The 22,375-nt window shown below is 54.0% G+C and overlaps 1 protein-coding gene across 7 annotated transcripts; it reads right to left on the minus strand.

Moving 5' to 3' along the window:
- Positions 1-145: 145 nt before the first annotated feature.
- On the minus strand, positions 146-22,014 carry SETD1A (SET domain containing 1A, histone lysine methyltransferase). Of its 7 annotated transcripts, none has more exons than XM_079781532.1 (19): positions 21,345-22,013; positions 20,447-20,611; positions 20,134-20,229; positions 18,134-18,404; positions 16,650-16,771; positions 16,189-16,418; positions 15,095-15,941; positions 14,159-14,941; positions 13,470-13,646; positions 13,276-13,363; positions 12,435-12,592; positions 12,192-12,276; positions 9,990-10,271; positions 3,784-4,812; positions 3,193-3,365; positions 2,995-3,105; positions 2,699-2,818; positions 1,028-1,165; positions 147-955 (listed from the first exon to the last, which is right to left on the minus strand). In XM_079781532.1, exons 2-19 carry the CDS (start codon positions 20,594-20,596, stop codon positions 782-784), a joined length of 5,034 nt encoding a protein of 1,677 aa, XP_079637658.1. In that variant the 5' UTR covers positions 20,597-20,611; positions 21,345-22,013; the 3' UTR covers positions 147-781. The 7 variants fall into 7 exon arrangements, with proteins under 7 accessions (XP_079637652.1, XP_079637653.1, XP_079637654.1 ...); XM_079781530.1 differs by having other exon boundaries at positions 9,990-10,325; XM_079781531.1 differs by having other exon boundaries at positions 12,192-12,279.
- Between the last annotated feature and the right edge of the window lie 361 nt (positions 22,015-22,375).

Here is a 22,375-nt window from a genome sequence, read left to right on the forward strand (position 1 = left end):
TGGGTTTTTGCCCCATAGCCCCTCTACCCACCCCAACTCCAGGCCACCCATTTCCCCCTCTTCACTTGCCCCACCCTGTCCTCAACCCCCATCCCACCCTACTCTTTCCCAAAGATACTGACCAAGCACTTTTTGTACAATAAAGTTTAATCACAATTATAAAAATGTGGCATTGGGTTTGCGCTATTAACATATGTACAATCCAGCCCAACAGGAAGGGCCCGCTCCCCCCACCATCCTGGCCTGGCCCAACCAGAGCTTACAGACACCAGGGTAGAAGGGTGACCCACAGGGTCTGGCAGGAACAGAAGACGAGGCAGGGTTCCAGGCACGGAGTCCCCAGGACTGGGGGGCACAGGGCCCCCCTCCCCAGGGGGAGAACATGGCCACTGCCCCTAGAGACCCCTAAACTGGGGAGGGGTGCACGCAGGGCACACAAGGGAAGTCCCCATTAACACAAAGCAAGAGGGCTGTGCAGCCCCCAAGAACAGGATCTATACAGGCTGGCACCCCAGGTTTCCACAGGAAACAGCTGCTGGCAGCTACAAAACATTTACAGCTTCTTCTCCGCAAAGAAAAAAATTAGGGGGTGGGAGGCAGGGGTGACAGGGGAGGCAGACACTGCCTTAAGGGACTGAGGCTCCCTTGCAGGGCTCAGGGGCCCAACTCCATATTCAGAGATGGGGGCATGTGGGCCCTCCTGAGCCCACTAAGGCTGGGGTGCTGGGAGCTCAGGGCACCAAGGGGAATAAATAGGGGTGTGGGCGCCCGTCTGCCCACCTCAGTTGAGGGAGCCCCGGCAGCTCTCGGTGCCGCACAGACACGGGATCTTGTTGTCCTCCAGCGGAAACTTGTAGTCGTAGGTGATCTCCTCGTCCACGCCGATGGGCTGCTTGGAGTAAATCACGATCTTCTTCTGAGACTCGATGGTGATCACCTTGGCATAGCAGTTGGGCTGCAGGAGGGAGGCAGAGTGAGCTGTGTCCACCTGCTTGGACCCCACCGCCCTGGCCAGGCCCCAGCGCACCGTGCAGCAGTGGTTGATGAACCTCGCCAGGTTGCCACACTTGGTGGCATCGATGATGGTGTCGTGGTCCACCCGGAACAGGTAGCTGCTGCCAATGCCCTCCTGCACGTAGCGCTTCTCCCTCATATCGGCCACCATCTGGTAGGATGGGTGCGACGGTCAGGGAGCTGCCCCTCAGAGGGTAGCCTCTGTGATTGGGGTCTGCACAGTCTCCCAGCTGCCTGGGGCCACAATGACCTGTCCTGGGTCTGTAGCTCTCTGGCTCCCACTAACCCAACCTGTGGACACTCCTGACTGCTTCCAGGAGCCCTCCCTCTCATGGCCAGCCCCCTACACCTTCGCTGCCATTATAAGCCACCCAAAGAGGACCCCAGGGGCATGGCACTGGTCACTGGGCAGAAGCAGCCACTGGCTGCTCCTGGAGTGTCTGCCAGGCTCCCAGTCTACCGTGGGGCTGTGGCAGTTCCCAAGATGACAGTGGTCATTTCACGGACTGAATTCTACTCCTCTCTTCTCCCAGGACCCTCTCTCCAAAAAAGGCACCCTCTGGCTGCTGCTGGTTGTCCACAATAGGACCCAGATTCTTGCATGAGGAGCAACTGCTATTTCCCAGAAAACGGGGCACTAAAACCTCTGCGCTCTTCCCTTGGACGCTCTCTCCCAGGGCCTCAGCGGCTGGCTCGGTGCTGGGTCTCCTCCCAAACTTCCATCTGCAGCCAAAATCCACCTCAGAGGAGCTGCTGGGTGTCCTCCTCTAGAAGTTCCGACTGGAACTCATCTGAACCGCACATCTGCTCCTCCTCCTCCTCACTCCCCATCTCACTGGCAGCCCTTACTCCCAGCTGTTAAAGGCAGCGCCCTGAGAAATGGCCTCACCCCGCCCCCCCTTGCCCTCACTCTGCAGAGCCAATGTAGTTGCCTGTCTTGCCAGCTACCTTGGACCCACAGACTCTGGGACCTTGGCTGCCACTGCCTAGCCCAGGAACCCCTCCTTTGACTGGGTTCTCTGCAACAGCCCCCACTCCCACCGCACTGCTCTCTGTCTCTAGTTCTCTCTTCACACTGCAGCCAGAGGGAGCCTGCAACCTCCCAAGTCCTCTCCTGTTTAACACTTCACAGCAACTTTCCTCCTCTCACCATCGGTCCCAACTTACTCATGTGGCTCCTAACTTCTGGGGAGTCTGGCCTCACCTGCCCCTCCTGCTGTATGTCCCTGCCCGACCCAAGTTTCTCCAATTAGCACAGGGCCCTCCTTGCACCTCCCTCACCTCAGCCTGGGGAGTTCGACATCCTTTAGGCTCCTGGTGTAAACACCACTGTGGTCCAACCACCCAGTCTCTCTGAACTTCCCCTTTTGTAACAAGCAAATACCATCCTTTATTGTAGTTACTTGTTCAATGCCTGTCTTCTCCACTAAACTGAGGTCCTTAAAGGGAGAGAGATTAGTCTTGTTTCTTGCTGCATCATTAACATCTAGTTTACTAGTACTCATTACTAGAAAGGGAGGGAGGGAGGAAGGGAGGGAGAGAGGGAGGGAGGGAAGAAATGGTTTCAATGGCTAAGCCTTGGAGGCAGGAGGGTATGTGGGGCTTTGTCCAGAGGGTTGGATGGGTCTCATGTCAGCATCCCAAGGTGCCATTGCGTTGGGAGCTGGGTGTGGGACCTCCTCACCTGGCGGATGTTCTGACCCACATATTCAATGACCATCTCATCAGCTGCGATGGGTTCCATGGCAAACAGACCCCACTCGTGGATCCGGCTCCGGCCGAATCGGAGCTTCTTCTTCCGGAACTAGAGGGCAGAAGGTAGACTGCTGCTGGATGCCTCCTCAACCTGTCTCCTGGCTCTTCCTGCAGATCTCCAGGGCAGGAGGGTGCTCTAGCCACTCACCCCCTCCGCACCCCTCGGGGACCCCACGATGCTGCCCTTCCACTGAGTCTCTCTCCTCCTGGAGTCCCGCTCCTCACCTTGAGCTGGTTTAGCTTCAGCAGATCACTATCCATGATGGCTGAGGTGCCAATGGCACTCAGCAGCCGCCGCTGCTCAGATCGGCGCTCCGAAAGCACACGGTTAGTCCCCTGTGAGAAACAGGACAGGGGAGGTACGTGACGGAGAGACCAAGGGAAGAGGATGCCGGTGGGCCACAGACCAGGGCAGGGCCTCACCTGAGTGTCCGCCCCTTCCAGCTGCCGGGCTGAGACAGGGCACACATCCAGGTACCTGTCCTTTTCCTTCTTGCTGATTGGGTAATAGCCTTCGCTGCGGGCGGAGCCCGTCTGGTGCTCCCGGGGCCCATCCTGGGGCCGCCGCTTGCGTTTTGGAGTGCTCAGGTTGGTGAGTGCAGGGTGTGTTAAGGAAGAGAACGGGTCCCACACTGGCCAGGTGCCTGGGGCCCCACTCCTGTCCCTCCAGTCCCAGCCCAAGGAAAGGGTAACTGACCTTTGTTGGAGGCCCTGAGCATACTTGGTATGAGGAGTAGAAAGATGAGAGAAATAAGTCTTAGGCCACCTTTTCTGCCAGAAACACTGGGAGGCAGAAAAGAGGCAGGAGGCAGAGAGAAAATACCCAGGTAGCCAGAGGAGAAAGACCTAGGCTGAAGGCCGGGGGCAAAAAGAAGTGGACAGGGAGGAAGAGAAACGCAGACACGAGGAGTTGTCTGAAGAGAACACCGCCCAGCTGTGTGACCTCAGGAAAGCCCGCCCCACTCCCGGGCCTGTCTTCCGGTCCTGAGAAGGCCGCCTCCGCGATCAGGATATTGGTGTGATGGACCCAGTGGGTGTCGTTAAGCCAGTCAGCCCCGCTTGTCTGCTGCAGCAGCTGCTCGTACGTGAGCCGCAGGTAGCCCATGTCCTCCAAATCCAGGCCTGAGTTCCAAATGTCATACAGGATGGTCATCTGCTCAAACTCACTGCGGGGTTCAAAGGTGGGAGGCGGTGGGGGAGGGGGTGGCGGTGGTGGCCTCCGGCGCCGAGTGTGGGAACGGAGGCTGCGCCGCCGGATAGCCCCCTCCCCGTTGCTGCTGCTGCTGCTGCTGCTCTCAGATGACTCGGACTCCTCCTCTTCCTCTTCCTCCTCCTCACCCTCCTCCTGCTGCTTTGGTTCCTCTGCCTCGGCCACCACCACCTCAGGGGCCTCCAGGACCTCATCTGCCGGGGAGCTGAAGAGGGCTGCAGGGGCGGGAACGGGCTCCGGCGGCCGAGGGGACGGTGTGAAGGGTTGAGGCTTGATGGCCAGGGCATAGTTGTGCTCCAGTAGGATGTGGCTGAGCAGAGGGCCCAGGCGGTCTGCCTCGTCCGATGTCTCTGTGGCCTCTGGGTCATCGCCAATAGGCAAGGCAGCCAACCCACGTCGGGATGGGGTCAGGGCCAGGTTGGCCAGCACCGCCAGGTCCACTTCCGTCCCTGGCTCAGCCTCCTCTTCCTCGGCAGAGCGGCCTCGGCCTGCGGCCCGGCTCCGACCTCCTCGGGACACCTCCTCCGGCCAACTCTTGACCAGAGATGCGTGGTCCAGGGGCAGATTGCGAATGGTCCGCTCCACGCCCCGGGGGGCTTTGCGGGAGATGGGGCCAGGAGCCTTGGCCTGCTGGGGGGCAGCTGGGGAAGGTTCTGGGGCGGGCACTTCCTCCACAGCAGAGAAGGAGACGGTTTTCCGGCGTTTCTTGGGTGGGGGCAAGAGGGGGATCGGAGAGGAGGGGCGCTCGTCAGGGCAGGGGGCAGGGGCCGGAGGGCCAGCCGGGGGCTCTGGGGGAGGCTGGGGCGCACTGGGTGCTGGTTCCTCAGTGGAACCTAGGGAAGGAAGCACAGGGAAGGGAGAGGGTCAGCTTCTTGGCCCAGCAGCATGAGACGGATTCGTTATGAGCTTGCGGCTGGCCAGCCTCACCGCCGAGTCCACACCCAGCTGCCTTTCAACAGGCTGCACTCATGCTCCCCTCAGCTGCCAACAGACACTCCTGCGCTCAGGGAACACGCTGCCTGCCTCTCACACCTGCAAGGCCGCAGCACTCGGGGCTCCCCTGGGCCTTCTACACCCGTCCATTCATGCCTCCCACATTCCCTGAGCACCACAGGGAGCAGACACTTGCAAAGCACCCAGTTTACAGTGCAATGGACACAATGACATGAAACAGTGCACAGCCAAACTGAAGAGTGGGGGTAGGGTGGGGCTCTGCGGAGACGAACACTCAGACTCCAGCCTTTTAACCAAGCCTGGTGGTGACAGAACTACATCCGACAAGCAGGCACACAGACCAAGACAATTTTTGCCAGCTGCATTTATGAGGATACAATGAGCCAGGTCTGAATTAAAGTATCCATCATTTCAACCACAAACAGTATTCTCTGTTTAGTGAGGTGAAAAAGATACAATATAAGCTGAATCTTTGTGATAAAATATTTTATAAAATGTGCCTTCCTCCCCACTTTCCCCCAAACATCACTGGGGATTTACCCAAGTGAGGAGGGGTCAAGAATTCCCCCCTAAAGAAGCTGAAGGTAAAGCTGAGATCCAAGGACAAGGGGTACCTTAGGGAGGGGAAACTATCTTTGAACAGGCCATGCTGTCTCTCCCCTAATAACCGCCCCAGGAGGAAGCACATCCTCCCTTTGTTGGGACCCCCCTTCCCCCGGCCCAAGTCTGCTGCAGAACGCAGGGGTCTCAACACTGCTCAATACACGAATAGCCCCTTCCCTGGGGCAGCCCGTCTTGCAGATCTGACCCATCAGACAATCCTCACGAGGCCAGTTCACGCTCTGCCCTCTCATCCTAGGTTTCAGCCACCCAAGCATGGCCTTTCAGACCTCTGGCCCTTTGCTGACAGCGTTCCCTGGGTTTGGAATGCCTCTCTCCCCTTGCCTGTTGGGAAAGCTGACATGCAGCTTTTAGGCCCAGGTCAATGCCACCTCCTTTTTGAAGGCTTCCCCGACTTCCTCAAACACTGGTAACACCTTCCTCTCAGAACCAGAAGACTGGTGGTTCTCAATTGTTTGTCTTCAGGTTGGCTGCAACAGATTAATAGCTAATATTTTATGCCAAGCACTAATCCAAGCCCTTTACATACTATATTAACTCATTTAATTCTCACAACAACCCTAGGAAATGGGTACTATTGTTAACCCCATTTGACGGAAAAGGACACTGAGGCAGGGAGAGGTAAATAACATGCCAAGGCCACACAGCTAGCAAATGCCAGAGTAAGATCTACACCCAGGGAAGCCAGAGCTGAGTTTGTACTCTTCCCCACTGCCCTACGCTGATCTGCACGCTCTGCATTGGGACTCGGTGGTTTCATATCTAGCTCTGCCACTCCCAGAGCTCAAGGGCAGCCAGCACCAGGCCCGGCCGAGCAGGCAGTTATCACATGTGTCCAATGCCTTAACAGATGTTCCCCAATCGGCAACCTCAGCAGAGCTCAGCCTGCACTTCCTAAGGCTCTGACTCCACCTGGTGTCCACTCTGAAGCCAGCAAGGCCCTGCGGTGCTCGTCCCAGGTGCTCCAGTTTGAGTCCTCTCATCACTTCTCCCCAACGTTTTGGGATAGCCGCCTCCCTGACCCATCCTCCCAACCTGACCCACTTTGCCCTCTAGAAGCCTGGCTCCTACGGAGAAGAAATTCCCTTCCTGGCTCAGCTTCTTCACACAAATTTCCCTGGCCATGCCTTTCCTTTAGGGAGACAGCCTGTGGGGTACCTTCCTAGTTTACACAACTCCCAGAAGCCAGTTTCTACTGTATGACTGACCCTCATTAACGGAGGGCTACCTGACCCAGCCCCACCAGAAGCTTCCCTGGAGGAAGGCTCTAGGACAGGAGTGGGGCTCTCTGTGGGCAGAGGAAGTCCATGTGCAGAAGGAGGACCCAGACTGGAAGACAGAAGAAAAGCAAGTCCTAAAGGCGGCAGGTCTGTCTGCGGGTTCCTCCAGACAAACCCTGCCCCAGGCTCCTGCCTTTGGGCCACATAGTCCTCTAATCAGTGTGTCCTTGGTAACTTGCATTTTCCTATCATTTTCTAAAAACTAAGGGATCTGCCATAACTGTCTTCTCCTCTCGCACCCTTGCCATCTATTTCAGGAACTCTGATGTCCCACCTGCTTACCAGTTTCACATCTCCAGTGGCCTCCCTCCTCCTCAGCTACCTCCGCAGTCACACACCTGACTCCGTCACCTTTTGGAACAGCTCCACCGTGAAACTTACACTCTGACTCCGTACCTCTGACCACAATTCCCAGCTCCTTTCAGTCTGAACCTTTTCTTTTTTTTGTTAATCCTCACCACTGAAGGTATTTTTTCCATTGCTCTTCAGAGAGAGGGGAAGGGAGGTGTGGGGGGAGAGTGCGAGAGAGGGAAACATCGATTGAGAGAGACTACAATTGCCTCCCACATGTGCCCCAACCCTGAGTAAGGATCAAACCTGCAACCCAGGTACGTGCCCTTGACCAGGAATCAAACCCGAGACCCTTTGGTGCAGGGTGACGCTGTAACCACTGAGCCACACTGGCCAGGGCCCACTGAACCTTTTCCATTTCCCATCCTTCTATCTCACTCCAGCCTATCGCCCTCCTGCTACATTAACTTCTTTTTTTTTTTTTTTTTATATTTTATTTATTTTTTACAGAGAGGAAGAGAGAGGGATAGAGAGCTAGAAACATCGATGAGAGAGAAACATCGATCAGCTGCCTCTTGCACACCCCCTACTGGGGATGTGCCCGCAACCAAGGTACATGCCCTTGACCGGAATCGAACCTGGGACCCTTGAGTCCGCAGGCCGACGCTCTATCCATTGAGCCAAACCGGTTTCGGCTACATTAACTTCTTTCTTTCTCATGCCCAAATTGCAGGGGCTCTCACTTTGTCCTCGCCTTTCACAGAACTTCCTACATCCTTCTACCACCTCTACCCTGTAGACCCCCAACCCTGAATCTAGCCCCCCCTGCCCTCTCTCCTCCCTGACCCATAACCCCAGCCTCAGCAGGGCTTCTGAGCTGTGGCAAGTCCAGTCAGCTTTCATCCTCACTCCCACTCTCCTCTCTTCCCAAAGGTTCCTGCTCCACCAGCCCCCTCAGCCTCGGAAAATGTCCCACTTTCCTAGTGCAAAGTGAAAAAAGGGGCCTTCAGGTATGAAACCCCACGTCTCCTAACCTCCTGTTTACAGATAGATTAGCATCAGACCTAGAGTACACCCTTTCCCCCCATGCTAACACAGCAAGTATTCCTCCCTCCTGGCTCATTTACCTGCCCCCTGTTCCCTTCAGTGTATGAACATGTTCAAGTCTCACCTACTTTGTAAAGCTAACCCGCCATAACCCTGCTTCTTGCTGTCTCTCCAATCCCAGCTGGGTAACCTTGAGTATCTCACTAAACCTCAAAGTCCTCACAGATGGGAATAAGAATGTTGTGAGGATTGCCCTAGCCGATTTGGATCAGTGGACAGAGCGTCGGCCTGAGGACTGAAGGGTCCCGGATTTGATTCTGTGTCAAGGGCACGTACATAGGCTGTAGGCGCCTCCCCAGCCCAGGCCCTGGTCAGGGCGCTTGCAGGAGGCAACCAATCAATGTGGATCTCTCACATCAGTGTTTCTCTCTGTCTTTCCTTCTTTTTGCCACTCTCTCTGAAGATCAATGGAAAAAAATATCCCCAGGTGAGGATTAAAAAAATAATAGTAATTAAAAAAAACACAAAACCCTAGCTGGTTTGGCTCAGTGGATAGAGCGTCGGCCTGTGGACTGAAGGGTCCCGGGTTCAATTCTGGTCATGGGCACACACCTGGGTTTTGGGCTCAATCCCCAGTAGGGGGCATGCAGGAGGCAGCCAATCAATGATTCTCTCTCATCACTGATGTTTCTATCTCTCTCCTTCTCCCTTCCTCTCTGAAATAATATGTTAAAAAAAAAAAAAAAAAGAATGTTGTGAAAATGGAATGAGAAAATAAAATTGCAATGTACCAGGCTGATTACTAAATAAATGTTAATATAATTACAACCCTCAACTCTCTTTCCTTTCACAAGACTAGTCTACCCTCCCAGAAGATTGGTTATCTCTATTGCCTGTCCTCACTCCCATAACTTGGCTCCAGTCTGATCCATTCTGTGAAATTGATAAGGTCACCAGTGACCTAACTGCCAAATCCAACAGACACTTTTCCTATCTTACAACCTCTCTTGTGGTCTGCTGATACAAGCCACTCCCTCCTCCAGAAACTCCAAGCTTCCCACTTTCCTTCCCACCTATCTGATCACTCCTTTTCAGCCTCTGCTGGCTACCCTTTGCACACCTGTCTCTTATCCTACCTAATAAAATAGTAATATGCAAATTGGCCGCACCTTCGCTACGCCCAAGCCACGCCCACCAGCCAAAAGCCACGCCCACCAGCCAATCAGGGTGAGTATGCAAGTTATCCAACAAAGATGGCGGTTAATTTGCATACACTGAGGGAGGGAGGAGTGAAGACTGAAGACAACTTAGAAGGAAGAGGGAGGAAAAATGGAAAGCAAGATGGCTGCCAGAGGGAAAGCCCGGGCGGGGCGGGGCGGGAGGCAGCAGAGCGCGGGTGCAGGCGCGGCAGCCGCAGCGGCGGCGGCAGTGGCAGCGGTAGTGCACGCGGCCGCAGCGGCCGCTTGCAGGATTCTTCCTGCAAATGGGCTACTAGTAAGACTATAAAGCTCTGGCCCCCCTCTCTCATCCCAAACATCCTTCTAGGGCAGCAGTCGCCAACTGGTGGTCCGCGGACCAATGGTGGTCCATGAGGTCCGAAAGGTTGGCAACCGCTGGTTTAAGGAAACCTTTGGAGCAGCGGTCGCCAACTGGTGGTCCGCGAGGTCTGAAAGGTTGGTGACCGCTGTTCTAGGGTACACACGTTTTCACATCCATACTTTCACCACTCTCAAATATCTACCTCACTTCCAGCCTACTGCTTTCTTCAGATCTACTGGCCCAACTACCTGTTGAATGTAGTCGCTCACACCACATACCTGCAGGCCTTGCTGGAGACTTCTCCTGTTCAGGGAGCGGTGTGATGGGGGAGCCCGCGATCCTCTCTGGCTTGGGTTCCTCCACAGGTGCTGGCAGGGGCACAGGGACGTCTCTAGGTGGTGGTGACACTGAGGAGATGGTTGCTGGCTGCTCTTCTTCCTCTTCTTCTTCAGAGGACTCAGATGAGGATGACGATGAGGAGGATGAGGAGGAAGATGAGGAAGATGAGGAGCTGGACGAGCTGCCACTCTCTGAGTCCGAGGTGCTATCATTTTCACCATCTGAGTCAGCATACAGAGAACATTTGGAGGACGAATCGCTTCCCTCGTCCTCGCCTGGAAATCCAGAAGGGGCAATCAGGCGAGATGGGAAGAGCCTCACTTGGTTCCTTCACTGACTCACTACTGTGGATATGTTGGGCTCTATGCTAGGTGCTGGGAAGCCCGGCCTCAAGGAGCTGGGTAGGCACACAATTTGTTCATACTGTGGTAAGCCTCAGTGGGAAGGGCTGGGGAGCCTGGCAAAGGGAAACCCTGATTTCTGCCTGGAGGGTCAAGTCAAGGAAGGCACCCCTGTGAAGGAGATGTCGAAGTCAAGAAAGACAAGTAGGAGTTCACCAACCAGACATGGGGCGAAGCAGGGATGTCAAAGGTTAAGAGAAGATGGGGCGCTGAGAGACTGGTGAGCAGTCCTCTCGAACTACCGAAGCTTTCCCCACAGTGGTTCGTAGAGAACTTCCTGGACTCCAGGGTAGAATAAGCTTAGGGCTGTTACATGCTCTGTATTTCTAAGACATGATAATACATTGTAAGGGCTCTAAGAATTAAGAATTTTGCAGTCTTTGAGGAACATAATTGGGTAAACTAGAATAGAAGGTACTGGTGGCCAGGGAGGGTCTGGAAGATGACAAGATGATCCCAAACAGATAAGCAAGAGCGGGATTATGAATGACCTCAAGTGTCAGGCTGAGGAGTCACCTTGTGGAAAACAGGGAGCCAGGAAAAGACTTTACAGAGAGTCCAGTGTGCATTATAGGGAAGATAATTTCCATCAACAGGCTGGAAAATGGCTGGGAATGGAGGGAAGAATGGAAATGGAGACAGGAAAATCATTCAAAACTGCTTCAGCCTCTAAGTGAGAGAGGCAGGATAGCAGGATCTCAGGCGACAATTCAAGAAACACGGAGGTGGTGAAACTGGAAGGCGTCTAGCCCAAGTGGATGTGTAGGGGCCGCACACACTCGCTCCTGGCAGGGAACTTTGCCCGCACTTTACTGAAAAGAGGCTCTCAGACCATCAGTCTCCCCATTCTGGCCTCTGCAGAAATGGTACCATCAGATATAAACAGTCCATCTTTCCCCAGTTCTCCCACCCGTTACTCTCTGCCTCATTAACCTATTCTATCTTCTTCAAAACACATATCTGTATCTCAAGAACTACTATTTGTTCACTTGTTTGTCAAGTCTCCCCCTCCCTACCAACTGATCACGAGCGCCTCAAAAGCAGGAATCACATCTGTCCTGGTCACTGATGTGTCCCCAACACCTAGAAGAGTGCCTGGCAGAATAGGGGCTCAATATACAGGGTGGAGCAAAAGTAGGTTTACAAGTTTCGAGTATGTGAAACACAGTTCAGTCTTTTATTATTATTTTGGATTACTTCCCGTACAAACAACTGTAAACCCGACTTTTCCCCTACCCTATATATTTCTAAACAAAGGAATGAAAAGAAAGACTAAACCATGTACCCAAGCCTCAATAAATGTGGAGGAACAAACAAGTATTCAACCGAAGAACACAACGGTGTCTGGTAATGGCAGCGGCAGGGAGAAGAGGGAGGCATGGCTCAGTGGCTGGGCCTTAAAGGAAGAGCAGTGCTCAAAGATGGAAAGGCTCGCTCTGGTAGCATCAAAGGGCAGCAAGAGAATGCAACCTCTTATTTCAAGGGCCCGGGAAAAGAAATAGGCTCTACTGGGTTGTCTTCAGGGCACAGCCTTGTTTCAGTAGCAGAGGTAAGCAGGTATTGGGGTCGTTGTTTACATGGGCTAAGGGTACCAAAGGGTAGAGCTAAAAAAGTTGTTTTTGGGGAGGACAACGGTGGCCAACAAATCCAGCAGCAACATGTGGGTTCAGAAAAGGATGAGGCAGGTGGCCGAACCCCTTTCTCCCCAAGCCAGAATTCTACTGTATTGTCTGTGCTTACCATCTGATGCCTGTGTCTCCTTCTTTGCAGTATCCATGGCTTCCTCATGATCGTCATCTTCCTCATCTTCCTCCTCCTCCTCGTCCTCCTCAAGGAAAGGGATAAATAGGGACTCACAGGAAAAGGGCAGCTGGTCCTCTGGAAGGCACAGCTCCCTGGGTCCCAGCCCCAAGGGAAGTGGCCATGGGCACAGCAACACAGGAAGTAGGCTCCTGGCAGGGACCGGGTGCCCTGGCTCCTCACCTTCTCCGAGGAGGACTCCTGGGATGCCTCCTCCCCCTCGCTGTCCAGAGCAAAGGACTTGCGGTGCTTGCCCTGGGTCTTGCTTCGCTCTTCATCGCGCTTTTGGGGCTTGGTCCCTGGACGTCCTGCCTCTCCAGCCTCCTTCTCTCGCTCAGGGTCTAGGCCCGGGTGAGTGGTAGTTAGGACAATTTACCATCAGCAGTAAGTTACCATTTCTCGACCCTGCGAAAGGAGCTGTGCATACACTGTCGCTCATCTTCCTCCCAGTCCCACCAGACAGACCTCGTTTTATAGACAAGAAGCCAAAGCTCAGCGCAAAACCCTCAGCAATACCTTATATTTTAGTTTTAAACATGTCACGCTCATTTTATCTTTCACTGTTTTCTGGGTGGGGTGGAAGAGGCAGATGCCTGGCCCAAGAAAATACTGCTAAGGCCAATGGGTTTCCAGGGAAGCAGATCAGACTCAATAAGGAAGTTTTCTAGACACAAGCTGTCAACCAATAGCTTAAACTTAGGCAAATTGGTAGAAGGCATAAAAGAGCTTAACCTATTTAACCTTGAAATTCTATGATCTTTAGATGTGAATGTTATTTCCATTTAATAAAAGGAAAATCAAAGTACAGAAAACTTAAATCAACATACCAGTGTACAAACCGTAACTAAAATCCAGGACGGTCCCATCGGAAGCTTTTCACCTCTCTCAAAACTGCTTTCTTTAACCCTCTACCAAAATCTCCACTTGGCTCTTTGCCTTTAAGACACCGTTATCCCCGCCTCTTTTCCTATCAGAATCTAAATAACCTTTCCCCTTTCTCCTTCTACCCAACCTTCCCACTCACCATCTTCGTCTTCCTCAGCTGGAGTGGAAGGCCGGGGCCTCTTTTCCTCACTGGCCTCTGAAATTTCTGAAGGCTCTTTTCGTTTTACCTGGGGGGTGGGAAGAGACAGAGTCCATTTAGACCTCAAAAACTTGTACCCAAGGAGGGGGATGGCCTGTCCCCACCCTACTAGGCAAGACCATAGTTCTGGGTACCTTGAAAGAAGGCAGCCGCAGGGCCCCTCGCAGTCCTGACCCAAAGGCGAAGGCCTCGATGCCTGTGGTACCCCCACTCTTCGCCCAGTCTACTAGGGACAGCAGGCCTGGCTCTTTGAGCTTTGTCTTCTCTTTATCTTCCTCCTTGGCTTGCTGTTTGGCTGCATTCTGGAATGGCTGCAGGCAGTAGGGGGGCTGAGCCTCAGAACCCAGGTGCTCCCTCCTGCCTCCTGCCTCCTGCCTCCTGCCTGGGAACTACTCCCAGGCCCCAGGAAACTAGAATTGCATCTACTCACTCCTCCATCTGATGCACATCTATGCCATACCTCCCCGGCACCAGCCCCTGTAGAGGTACTTCCTCAGAAGTCGGCTCACTTATAGTCCCATCAACCTCAGGAAGCAGCTACTATCCTTCCCACTTCACAATGCAGGCACTGAAGACTGAAGTCCACAGATACTGAAGGGCCTTGTCCACTGCAAGTCAGCAGTGGAGCCAGGACACAGTTCTTCAGACTCTTAGGCTCATGCTTTCCTACTGCTCTCCGTGCCCCAATTCCCTGTCCAACCAGCGTCCCAGTACTGTCTACGTGCCTTGATCCTCCTATTTTGAGCTGTGTAGCTTGGAGAAGCAGGGATTTATTTCCCCCAAGGAGCCCCAAGTTTCCCCAGTCCCAGGCATTGGCCCTCACCTTGGCCTTCTCTTCCTTGCTCTCCCACCACTGGTCAAAGGCTCCAAAGGCCACATTTTCCACCATCTTGCGGTTGAGGTCTCGCTGCATGATGCTCTTCATCTCTTGGACGAGGGTGGCCAGCACACGGCCCACAGTGCCTGCTGACGGCAGGGCCTTGCCCTCTGCCAGCTCTGCTTCCTCCCTTGGAGGTAGTCGGGCCTCCTCTCCCGAGACTGAAGAGGAGGGCAGGGGCTCAGCTGCCACGGGCAAAGGCAGGTGGTAAGCCTCCCGGGAATATGCCCCTCGGCCTTCTTGCCCTTGTGTGTACAGAGCATAGGGCAAGCCATAGGCTGCCTCCTGTGGGGGTGGGAATGGGAGGAAGGCCTCCCCAAAGGCCCCACCATGGGGACCAGCCGAGGCAGCAGTCAATCCCTTGCCCTGCCGCAGCTGGTGGAGCCGAGTTAACATCTGGGTCTGCATCTGGAAGGACATGGGCATTCCTCCCCACTGAGCCCCAAGTCGATCCATGAGCTCTAGGGAGTTCACAAAGTCATAGATGTGGGGGGGTGGCGGAGGAGGTGGGGGGTACTCAGGGGGCGGTGGCCCATCAGGTCGGGGTGGGAGGAGGTAGGCAGGCTGGTGGGGATAACCAAGGGGAAGGGAAGCCAGGTAGGGAGGGGGAGGAGGGGGTGGGGGGGGAGGAGGGGGAGGCTGTTGGGGGGGCGTTGGGGCTGGAGGGGGGGAGCCGCCCCTGTCGTCATCGGAGATCTCCATGTCCTCTCCAGAAGAGCATGGAGAAGCCTGTAGGGGTGCAGAGGAGGGTCACAGAAAGCTTCTGCCTCTTCCCTGGGCTTTTTCCCAAATCTGTTCTCATCTAGTTCCCTTCCCTCTCCCTCTGGGCTCAACCCTGCCTCCCTGACCCCAGGTATCTCCGCTGCTTGAGCCCCACCTCACCTGGTTCTGTCCGTTGGCCTTGGGAGACTCCCGGGTAGCCCCTGGATCCCCACTCCCTGCAGGTGCCACATCCTCAAAATTAGCTGGGGCTGGAGGAGGCGTGCAGGGCCCGTGACCTGAACCAGAAGGCACCTCAATCCCTGTGTCTCTAGCCCCAGGGCCTGTGGTGGAGTTCTCTTCCTCTTCCTCTGTGTCAGAGGCCAGGAAAGAAAACTTGGAGCGCTGCTCCTTCAGCAGCATCTCAATGCGGGAATCCAGGCTGCTGTGCTGAGCAAAGGGCACACTCTCATTGGTGGTCTCTGGGGCTGGGGAGCCGGAACGGGCAGGTGAAGCTGGGCGGGGGGAGGTCCGAGCTTCTTCTCTCTCCGGGCTGGGCCCCCCAGCACCACCACCTCCACCAGGTTCTGGAGGCTCCGGGGGTGGAGCCTCTGAGGCAGGAGGCCGGTAGTCCTGGTCAGTGGGACGGCTGGGTTCAGGGGGCAAATAGGAGGTGTAGGAAGGTGGGAAGCGCTCAGCTGTATTTTCAGCAAAAGGTGCCCCGGGGGGCTCCTCCCGAGTTGCCCGGCGGGGTGGGTAGGAAGAATGGCGTTGGTAGCGATTCCAGCTTTCATAATATGCTGGGTAGTTTGAGTCAGAACCACGAAAATGAGAGGATGAGGAAGAAGAGGACGAGGAGGACGAGGACAATGAGGAGGAAGAGGTGGAGGATGTGGCGGTGGCTGCAGTGGTGGCAGAAATGGCTGCAGAGGTGGTCGTGGGGGCTGCAGATGCAGAGAAATGGCGGCGGGAAAAGGAATCCTGGTAGCTGTTCTCTGACCGCCGGGGCTTGAAGGAGGTGGAAGTGGTGCTGGAGGAAAGATGCAGGAGTTAGCTGGGTTCAGCTCTGTATGACCAAAACCTAGGGTCCCAATTCTCAGTCCCCAAGCCCTTCTACGCTGTCCCGAAAGGAAGATGGAAATGCTGTCGGGTTCCTAGCTAGAGTGAGTTCCCTGAGAACAGGGACAAATTCTTCCCAACTCCCTTTTCAAGTTGGTTTCTTCTTTCCAGTGGCAGCTCCCAGAATCTGGGGGTCCCAAAGGGTGTTTACCCTGTACCTGCTGGAATAGGCAGAGTCCTGAGAGTAGGGGGTGCTGCCCCGAGACGTGTAGGGGGTTCCTTGGGAGGACTGAGGGGTGAACTGGCCGAAGGAAGATGGGGTGTCTTGTCGGCTGCTGGAGAAGCTTGTGTCCTGGGAGCAGGGGGTGCCATTGCCAGGAGTGCCCACCACAGCAGTGCCTGCTGGGTAGGCAGCTGTGTCAGAGGAGGGGCGGCGGCGGGACTCAGTCTGGAAGGGGAGAGTGGAGCAGGGAGAAAGGAAAAAAGATCAATTACCATTTAACAATTCACCCTTCCCCAAACTTCGAATCCCAGTTGCCTGTCATTTGAAAGCATCTAGGCATCTTTTCTTGGTTCTTCCTATACTTAACAGTGAAGTCCAGAGCCTCCCAAAGACTGGTCCTGGCACTCAAGGACTGTGCCCACATGGCTAGGGCTATGGCAACCACAAGCTTCTCACCGTCTCAGTGGCTGCACCAGGGCCCTGGAACTTCTCACTCAGGGCCTTGCCCCCAGTGGGCACCGTCTGAGGGGTGTAGGAGCCATTGACAATCAGTTCATAGTACTTCATTCGTTGTTGTCCTAGGAGGAGAAAAATGGGAACCAACAGAGTCAGATAGAGAAAACAACTCCTTCCTAATATGGTTTTCCCACTTATTCCTCAGGCCTCAAGTTGATCTTGGGTTTGGGGACTTCAATTCTTCTTCCCTATCTCTGTATCTGGGACCTTCTACCTCATCTCCACGTAACAACTACTACAAACGACATATAGTACAACACTTCACAGTTCCCTCTACATGTGTTACTACACTGAATGGTCACCAGAAGGGAAAAGCATCAGTACACCTACTTAACAGGTTTAAAGAAAATTGACCTGCACAAAGTCGGTTAGTAGCAGAACTCAAATTCAGACCCAGGTCGTCTAATGCTAGATCCTATCATGTTCTTCATCCTATAAACTCAAGAGTTGCAAAAACAAAGTTTTATTTGCCTTACATAATCACTTAACAAATTTTTTGGGGGTAGGGGGATTAACATTTTAAAATCATGAGATCTGATATAAAAACCTTGATTTCTTGCTTCAAAAAAACAAAAAACAAAGATTATTTGGCAGTATTAGTCCTCTTTCCCACTTGCAAATTGGCTAATGCCAACTAACAGCTGCCTCCTTTAGATGGCACTGTGCTACAGTATGCCACAGCCCCTACCCTTCCCTATGATCCCTAACACGTCTGCTTCCTCCACTTACCTATTAGTATATATACAGGTCTCTAATGCTCCATCCAAAGTTTCAAAACCTAGTATTTTGGGGAATTCAGTGTCAAAACCTGAGCTGAAGCTATTTACTCTAGTTTGTTTTTTAATCCTCACCTGAGGGTATTTTTGTCGTTGATTTTTTCAAAGAGAATGAAAGGGAGAGGGGAGAGGTAGGAAGGGAGAGAGAAAGATAAAGAGAGGAGAGAGAGAGAGCGAGAGAGAGCGAGAGAGAGCGAAAGAGAGCGAGAGAGCGAGAGAGCGAGAGAGAGAGAGAGAGAGAGAGAGAGAGAGAGAGACATCGATGTGAGCGAGATACGTTGACTGGTTGCCTCCCACACATGCCCTGAGGTACATGCCACTGACCGGTTATCAAACCTGAGACCCTTCCACTGAGCTGAACCAGCCAGGGTTATTTACTCTAGTTTTTATTTATCCAACCCAGTGTGACCCTTCATACACTTTCTTATAAAAATAGCCCTATGCTGGTACAGCCCCAATGATGCTGAATACACACAAAAAATACGTGTACCATAACCCTTTGCAAAATTCTGATTTCAGAAACCCATCTGGCCCCAAGAGTTTCAGATGAGGAATCATGAACCTGATCACATACCTGACTCCAACCGGCATTCACATGTACAATCTCTGCCAGAGCCCAACTTTGGCAGCAGGCAGGGGAACCCTCACCTTTGATGTCGAGCTGGGCATGGATGATGTTGCCCATGACGGAGGTAAGGTGGAGGTTTTTGACCGTTTCCTTGGCTCCTCGAGTGCTGGTGAAGAGCACTCGGGCCAGGCCCAGGTGCTTGCGAGTACGGGGGTGAAGAAGGATCTCCACCTCTTCCACCTCGCCATACTTTCGGCACATATCCTTCAGGAAGGTCTCCCGCACGTTGTCATTCAGTCTTGCAAAAGTCACTTCCTTCAGAGGGATCTGTCCAATATAGAACTCATCCAGCTGTGGAGAGGACAAGCGCTAAGTCTGGGGTCGTAATACTTTTTCCTTTTGGAAACTTTAGAGAGATCCATGAGATCAAGAGAGATAGGACTGGAAATAAGAGGCAAGGGCAGGGGACCCCAACAAGGGATACATCAGTCTTGATCCCTCTCTCTCTCTCTCGAATTCTTTTCATCACAGAATAATGGCAAGAACCAGGAAAAGAAAGGTATGAACTGAGAAATAAACACACATGGAAGAAACTAGACGTAAAGAAATCTCACTAACTCAGCTTTTACTAAGTAATTACCATGGACTGGGCACTAGGAATATAGAGATGGAAAAAAAGGAGATTCCTGGTCAGAAAAAATAGACAAGACAGAGACACATACAATTATGACATGGCAGTAAGTGTCGGCAGAGGTGTGCAGAGGTTGTTTGGGAGTCCAGAAAGGAAACCTTTATTCAGAGAGAAGGCAGGGAAGCATTCATACAGATGGTGTCATTCGTATTGGGCTTTTGAGATAAATAGGAGTTCACCAAAATTACAAGGACTTACTGGTAAAAGGCCGTGACATTATGAAATAACAGCATTTCCTAGAAACTGAGGAGTGTATAGAGGATGGAACACAGGTGAGCAGTATCAAGGCAGGAGATGAGGCTTGACCAGCTCAATAATCATAAATGTCAATGCACAAAAACATGGACTTGGCAACAAAAGTAAAATAAGAGTAAAATTAAAGCGACAATGACAGCAGGGTGGAACATGAAATGAAGAGAATGGAAGCAAGGAAACCAGGTGAAATGAATACAAGAGTATGTATTAAAGATATGGCAATGGAAATAGGATAATTAAGATAAAATGGTTTAGGAAAAAGGGGGCAGAACTTTGTGACAGATTATGCGATAAAGGAAAGGAGACTCATAGGATGACTTCCAGGTTTCCAGCTTGGGCAGCTAAGTAAATGGGGGGAGAGCAGGATTAAAGGGGTAAAGATCATTTGTTTTGGATGTCTTGAATCTGAGATGTCTGTGGGGCCTCCAGATGGAGCTTCCCACTACCAGGCATACACGTTTGAAGTTCGAGACTGATCTTGGCTAGAAACAGAGATTTAGAAGTCATGAACATTTTGGTAATAGTCAAAATAATGGATGTGAAAGAGATTGTCCAGGGAAAGTGTACAAAGTGAAAAAAGGGGCAAGGGAACCCCACCAATGATTTATTTAAAAGTGAATGAATAATTAGTGAGGAAAACCAAGAACCCCCCGTTTTCTAGGCCCAGCCCAAGGCCTGTTGAGTACCCTGCCTGGACAGAGACATGGGAATCCTCTGACATAAGATGGAGGGTCAAATGGCCAAAGGAGAGGTGAGGAACAGAGGACTTCAGGGATGGAGTCCCTGGCCTTAGCACTCCCTTATTTGTTGGGAAACGGGGTATCAGACCAGAGCACTGTCCAAGAATACATATACTGTCTAGGAATACAGAGTGGGAAGTACAGCGGCTAAACACGTCTTCATGTCATTCAAGGAGTCAACACCCCTGCTTGGGACACCTCACCCACGCCTTTCTAGAAGATAAATCGATTTCCTGTCCAGAACAACTCAGCCTCACAGCCTCACAGCCTGTTAGATGTGGCTGTGATCCTTTCATTGGAAAACTCTCATTCAGAGACATTAAGACTAGACTGCCAGGATGGAGCCTCCACACCCTCCAAGGGCCACCACACCGAGACACCAGCAGACACATACCTTAAACTTGGGGACTGGGAGGGAAAAGTCTCTGTTTTTGGACCTGACATGGCAACGGGGGTCTTGGAGGTCTTCGACTGGGATATACTTTGAGTCCTAGGAAGGAAAGCAGGAACAGAAAGATAGCTCAAGGTGAAACCACGCTGTTGAGCTCTAAGCCCATTTGGAGACCCATATGCAAAAGAGTTGGGCGCTGGTTAACCACTTTTTAAGAAGGCAGGCCCTGGATATGGAAGTTCTGGGTGCTGAACAGAGCCAACAGGAGAATGGGCCTGGAGGTTCCTGGATGGCAAGGAAAGGCCTGGGTACTCACGTTGACACTGAAGTGGACTCCATCATAGCGGTACACCTTTTGAGAAGGCCTGCGCAAGGCAGGGTCCAAGGCAGGATCCACGATGAGCTTGTAGTTTCGCCACTGGAAGCTCGGGGTCTTCTGCCCATCTCCCCCACCTTCCTGATCCATCTTTGCTCATTTACACTGTTACACGAGAGGAATACACAAGGGGGTTCAGATCTTAGGCCTGACTCCCTTGCTGCCCCTCACCGACTAGCCCAGACTCCAGGTTCTCTCATCACCCCAGTTTCCACACCTCACCATGACCCGTAGCTCCCCCAGATTTTCCAAGTACACTCTTTCACCGTAACAACACATTCTCTCCACCCCTCAACTCTTGCCCTCAGACCACCAGGCCCATCTCGTGCCCCCAGCTCTACCCAGCGCGCGCCCCACTTGCCCTCAGAGCAAGACCCCTCCCCCGCCCCCTGGCAGGCCCCGCCCCCTCCCGCCTCCTCACCGGCCAGCGGCCCGGGCCAAGCCCGGCTCCCGCTCCCACACACCCGCTCGGGTCCCCGCGCCCCGATCCTCTCGCCAAGAGGTGGCACCTATTCGGGGCGTTGGAAACACCGCGAGACCGAGCCCGAGACCCGGCTTCGGCCCCGAATCTGGGCGGGGGGGTAGGGGAACGCGCACCGCTGCCCTCTCCTCCCGCCCCGGTGCGTTCTGCCCCCCCCCATCTCCGCGCACGCGCGGCGCGGCCCCACTCACCCGCTCGTGTCGAGCGGCTCCCCCTCCCCCCACCCCGCGCGGCACCTCAGTGGCGCGAGGCGGCGGCGGCGGCGGCGGCAGCGCGAGACCCGGCCCCGCAGCGGTGGCGGCGGCGGCGCCCCCCCACCACCACCTCCCCGGCGCGCGCACCAAACACCACCGCCACCTGCGCGAGGCCCAGCAGGCACAGCGTCGACATTCGCACTTTCGCCACGGGCGCCACTGGGAGACCAACGGGGCCGAGGGTAGCGGTTTCGCCTCGGCCGGCGTCCTAGGAGGCTTGAGAATTGCAGCCTAGGGAGCTTGGAGATTGGCCGCATCCCCCGGAGAGTGGGCTTCACCACGACTATCCAGCTGCTCTGGCCTGGGGCCGTTGACGAATCGGCGGCGACGAAAGCAGCGACTAATCCCCGAGGAAAAGGGGGCGGGGCGAAGGGGAGGAGGCCAGCCAGAGCTGGGGAGATTTGAGTGGCGCGTTGAACGGGCGCAGATTCGTCAGGCGGGCGGGGCGAATGGGTGGACGAGACGCGGGCTCCTCTGCTCCTCTTGCCTGCCCCTTTCTTGCGCGGCCAAACGTCCAAGAGGCTGCAGATTCGCCACAGGTCCTGGCCCCAGCACTTGCCTCCCTTTACCCGCTTTGGTGAAGTCAAGAAAGTAATGCCTGTTTAGGCAACCCCTGTTGGCAAGACAGCCACTTTTCTGGATTTTCTTCCTAGTACAATTCAGGGGACTGCCCAATTCCGACCCGAGGAAAGTGGCTATGGCTCAAAGCGCCTCAGAGTCCGATGAGAATTTCCGGCTGAGCATCGGGGCCTGAGGAATCCTGGGGAGCCGGACTCACGAATCTGCGAGCCTGTGGGCGGGGCCGCGGCGCCTGCGCAGAGGGCGTGGCCAGCGTGCGGCCCGGCGTCGCGGGGCTCTTCCTGTAGGACCCACCGAAACCGGGCGGCCTGCGAGGGGCGCCCTTGAGGTGGAAAATACAACCAACAGTGGTGACTCAGGCTGTTTGCCCGGCGCCGCACTTACCGTAATGCAGGGAGCGTTTTCCTTTCGTGATCCCCCTTGGGCCACTGGCTGCTTAAGATGCCCACTTGGCAGATGGGGAGACTGAGACCTGCAGAGGGTTCCGCATTTTGCCTGTACTCGGCCACTACTGGTCTTAAAGTTTTATGATAAACGTGGTGGAGCTTAAAGACC

Source organism: Cnephaeus nilssonii, assembly GCF_951640355.1.
Source record: "Cnephaeus nilssonii genome assembly, chromosome: 2".
NCBI classification, from domain to species: domain Eukaryota; kingdom Metazoa; phylum Chordata; class Mammalia; order Chiroptera; family Vespertilionidae; genus Cnephaeus; species Cnephaeus nilssonii.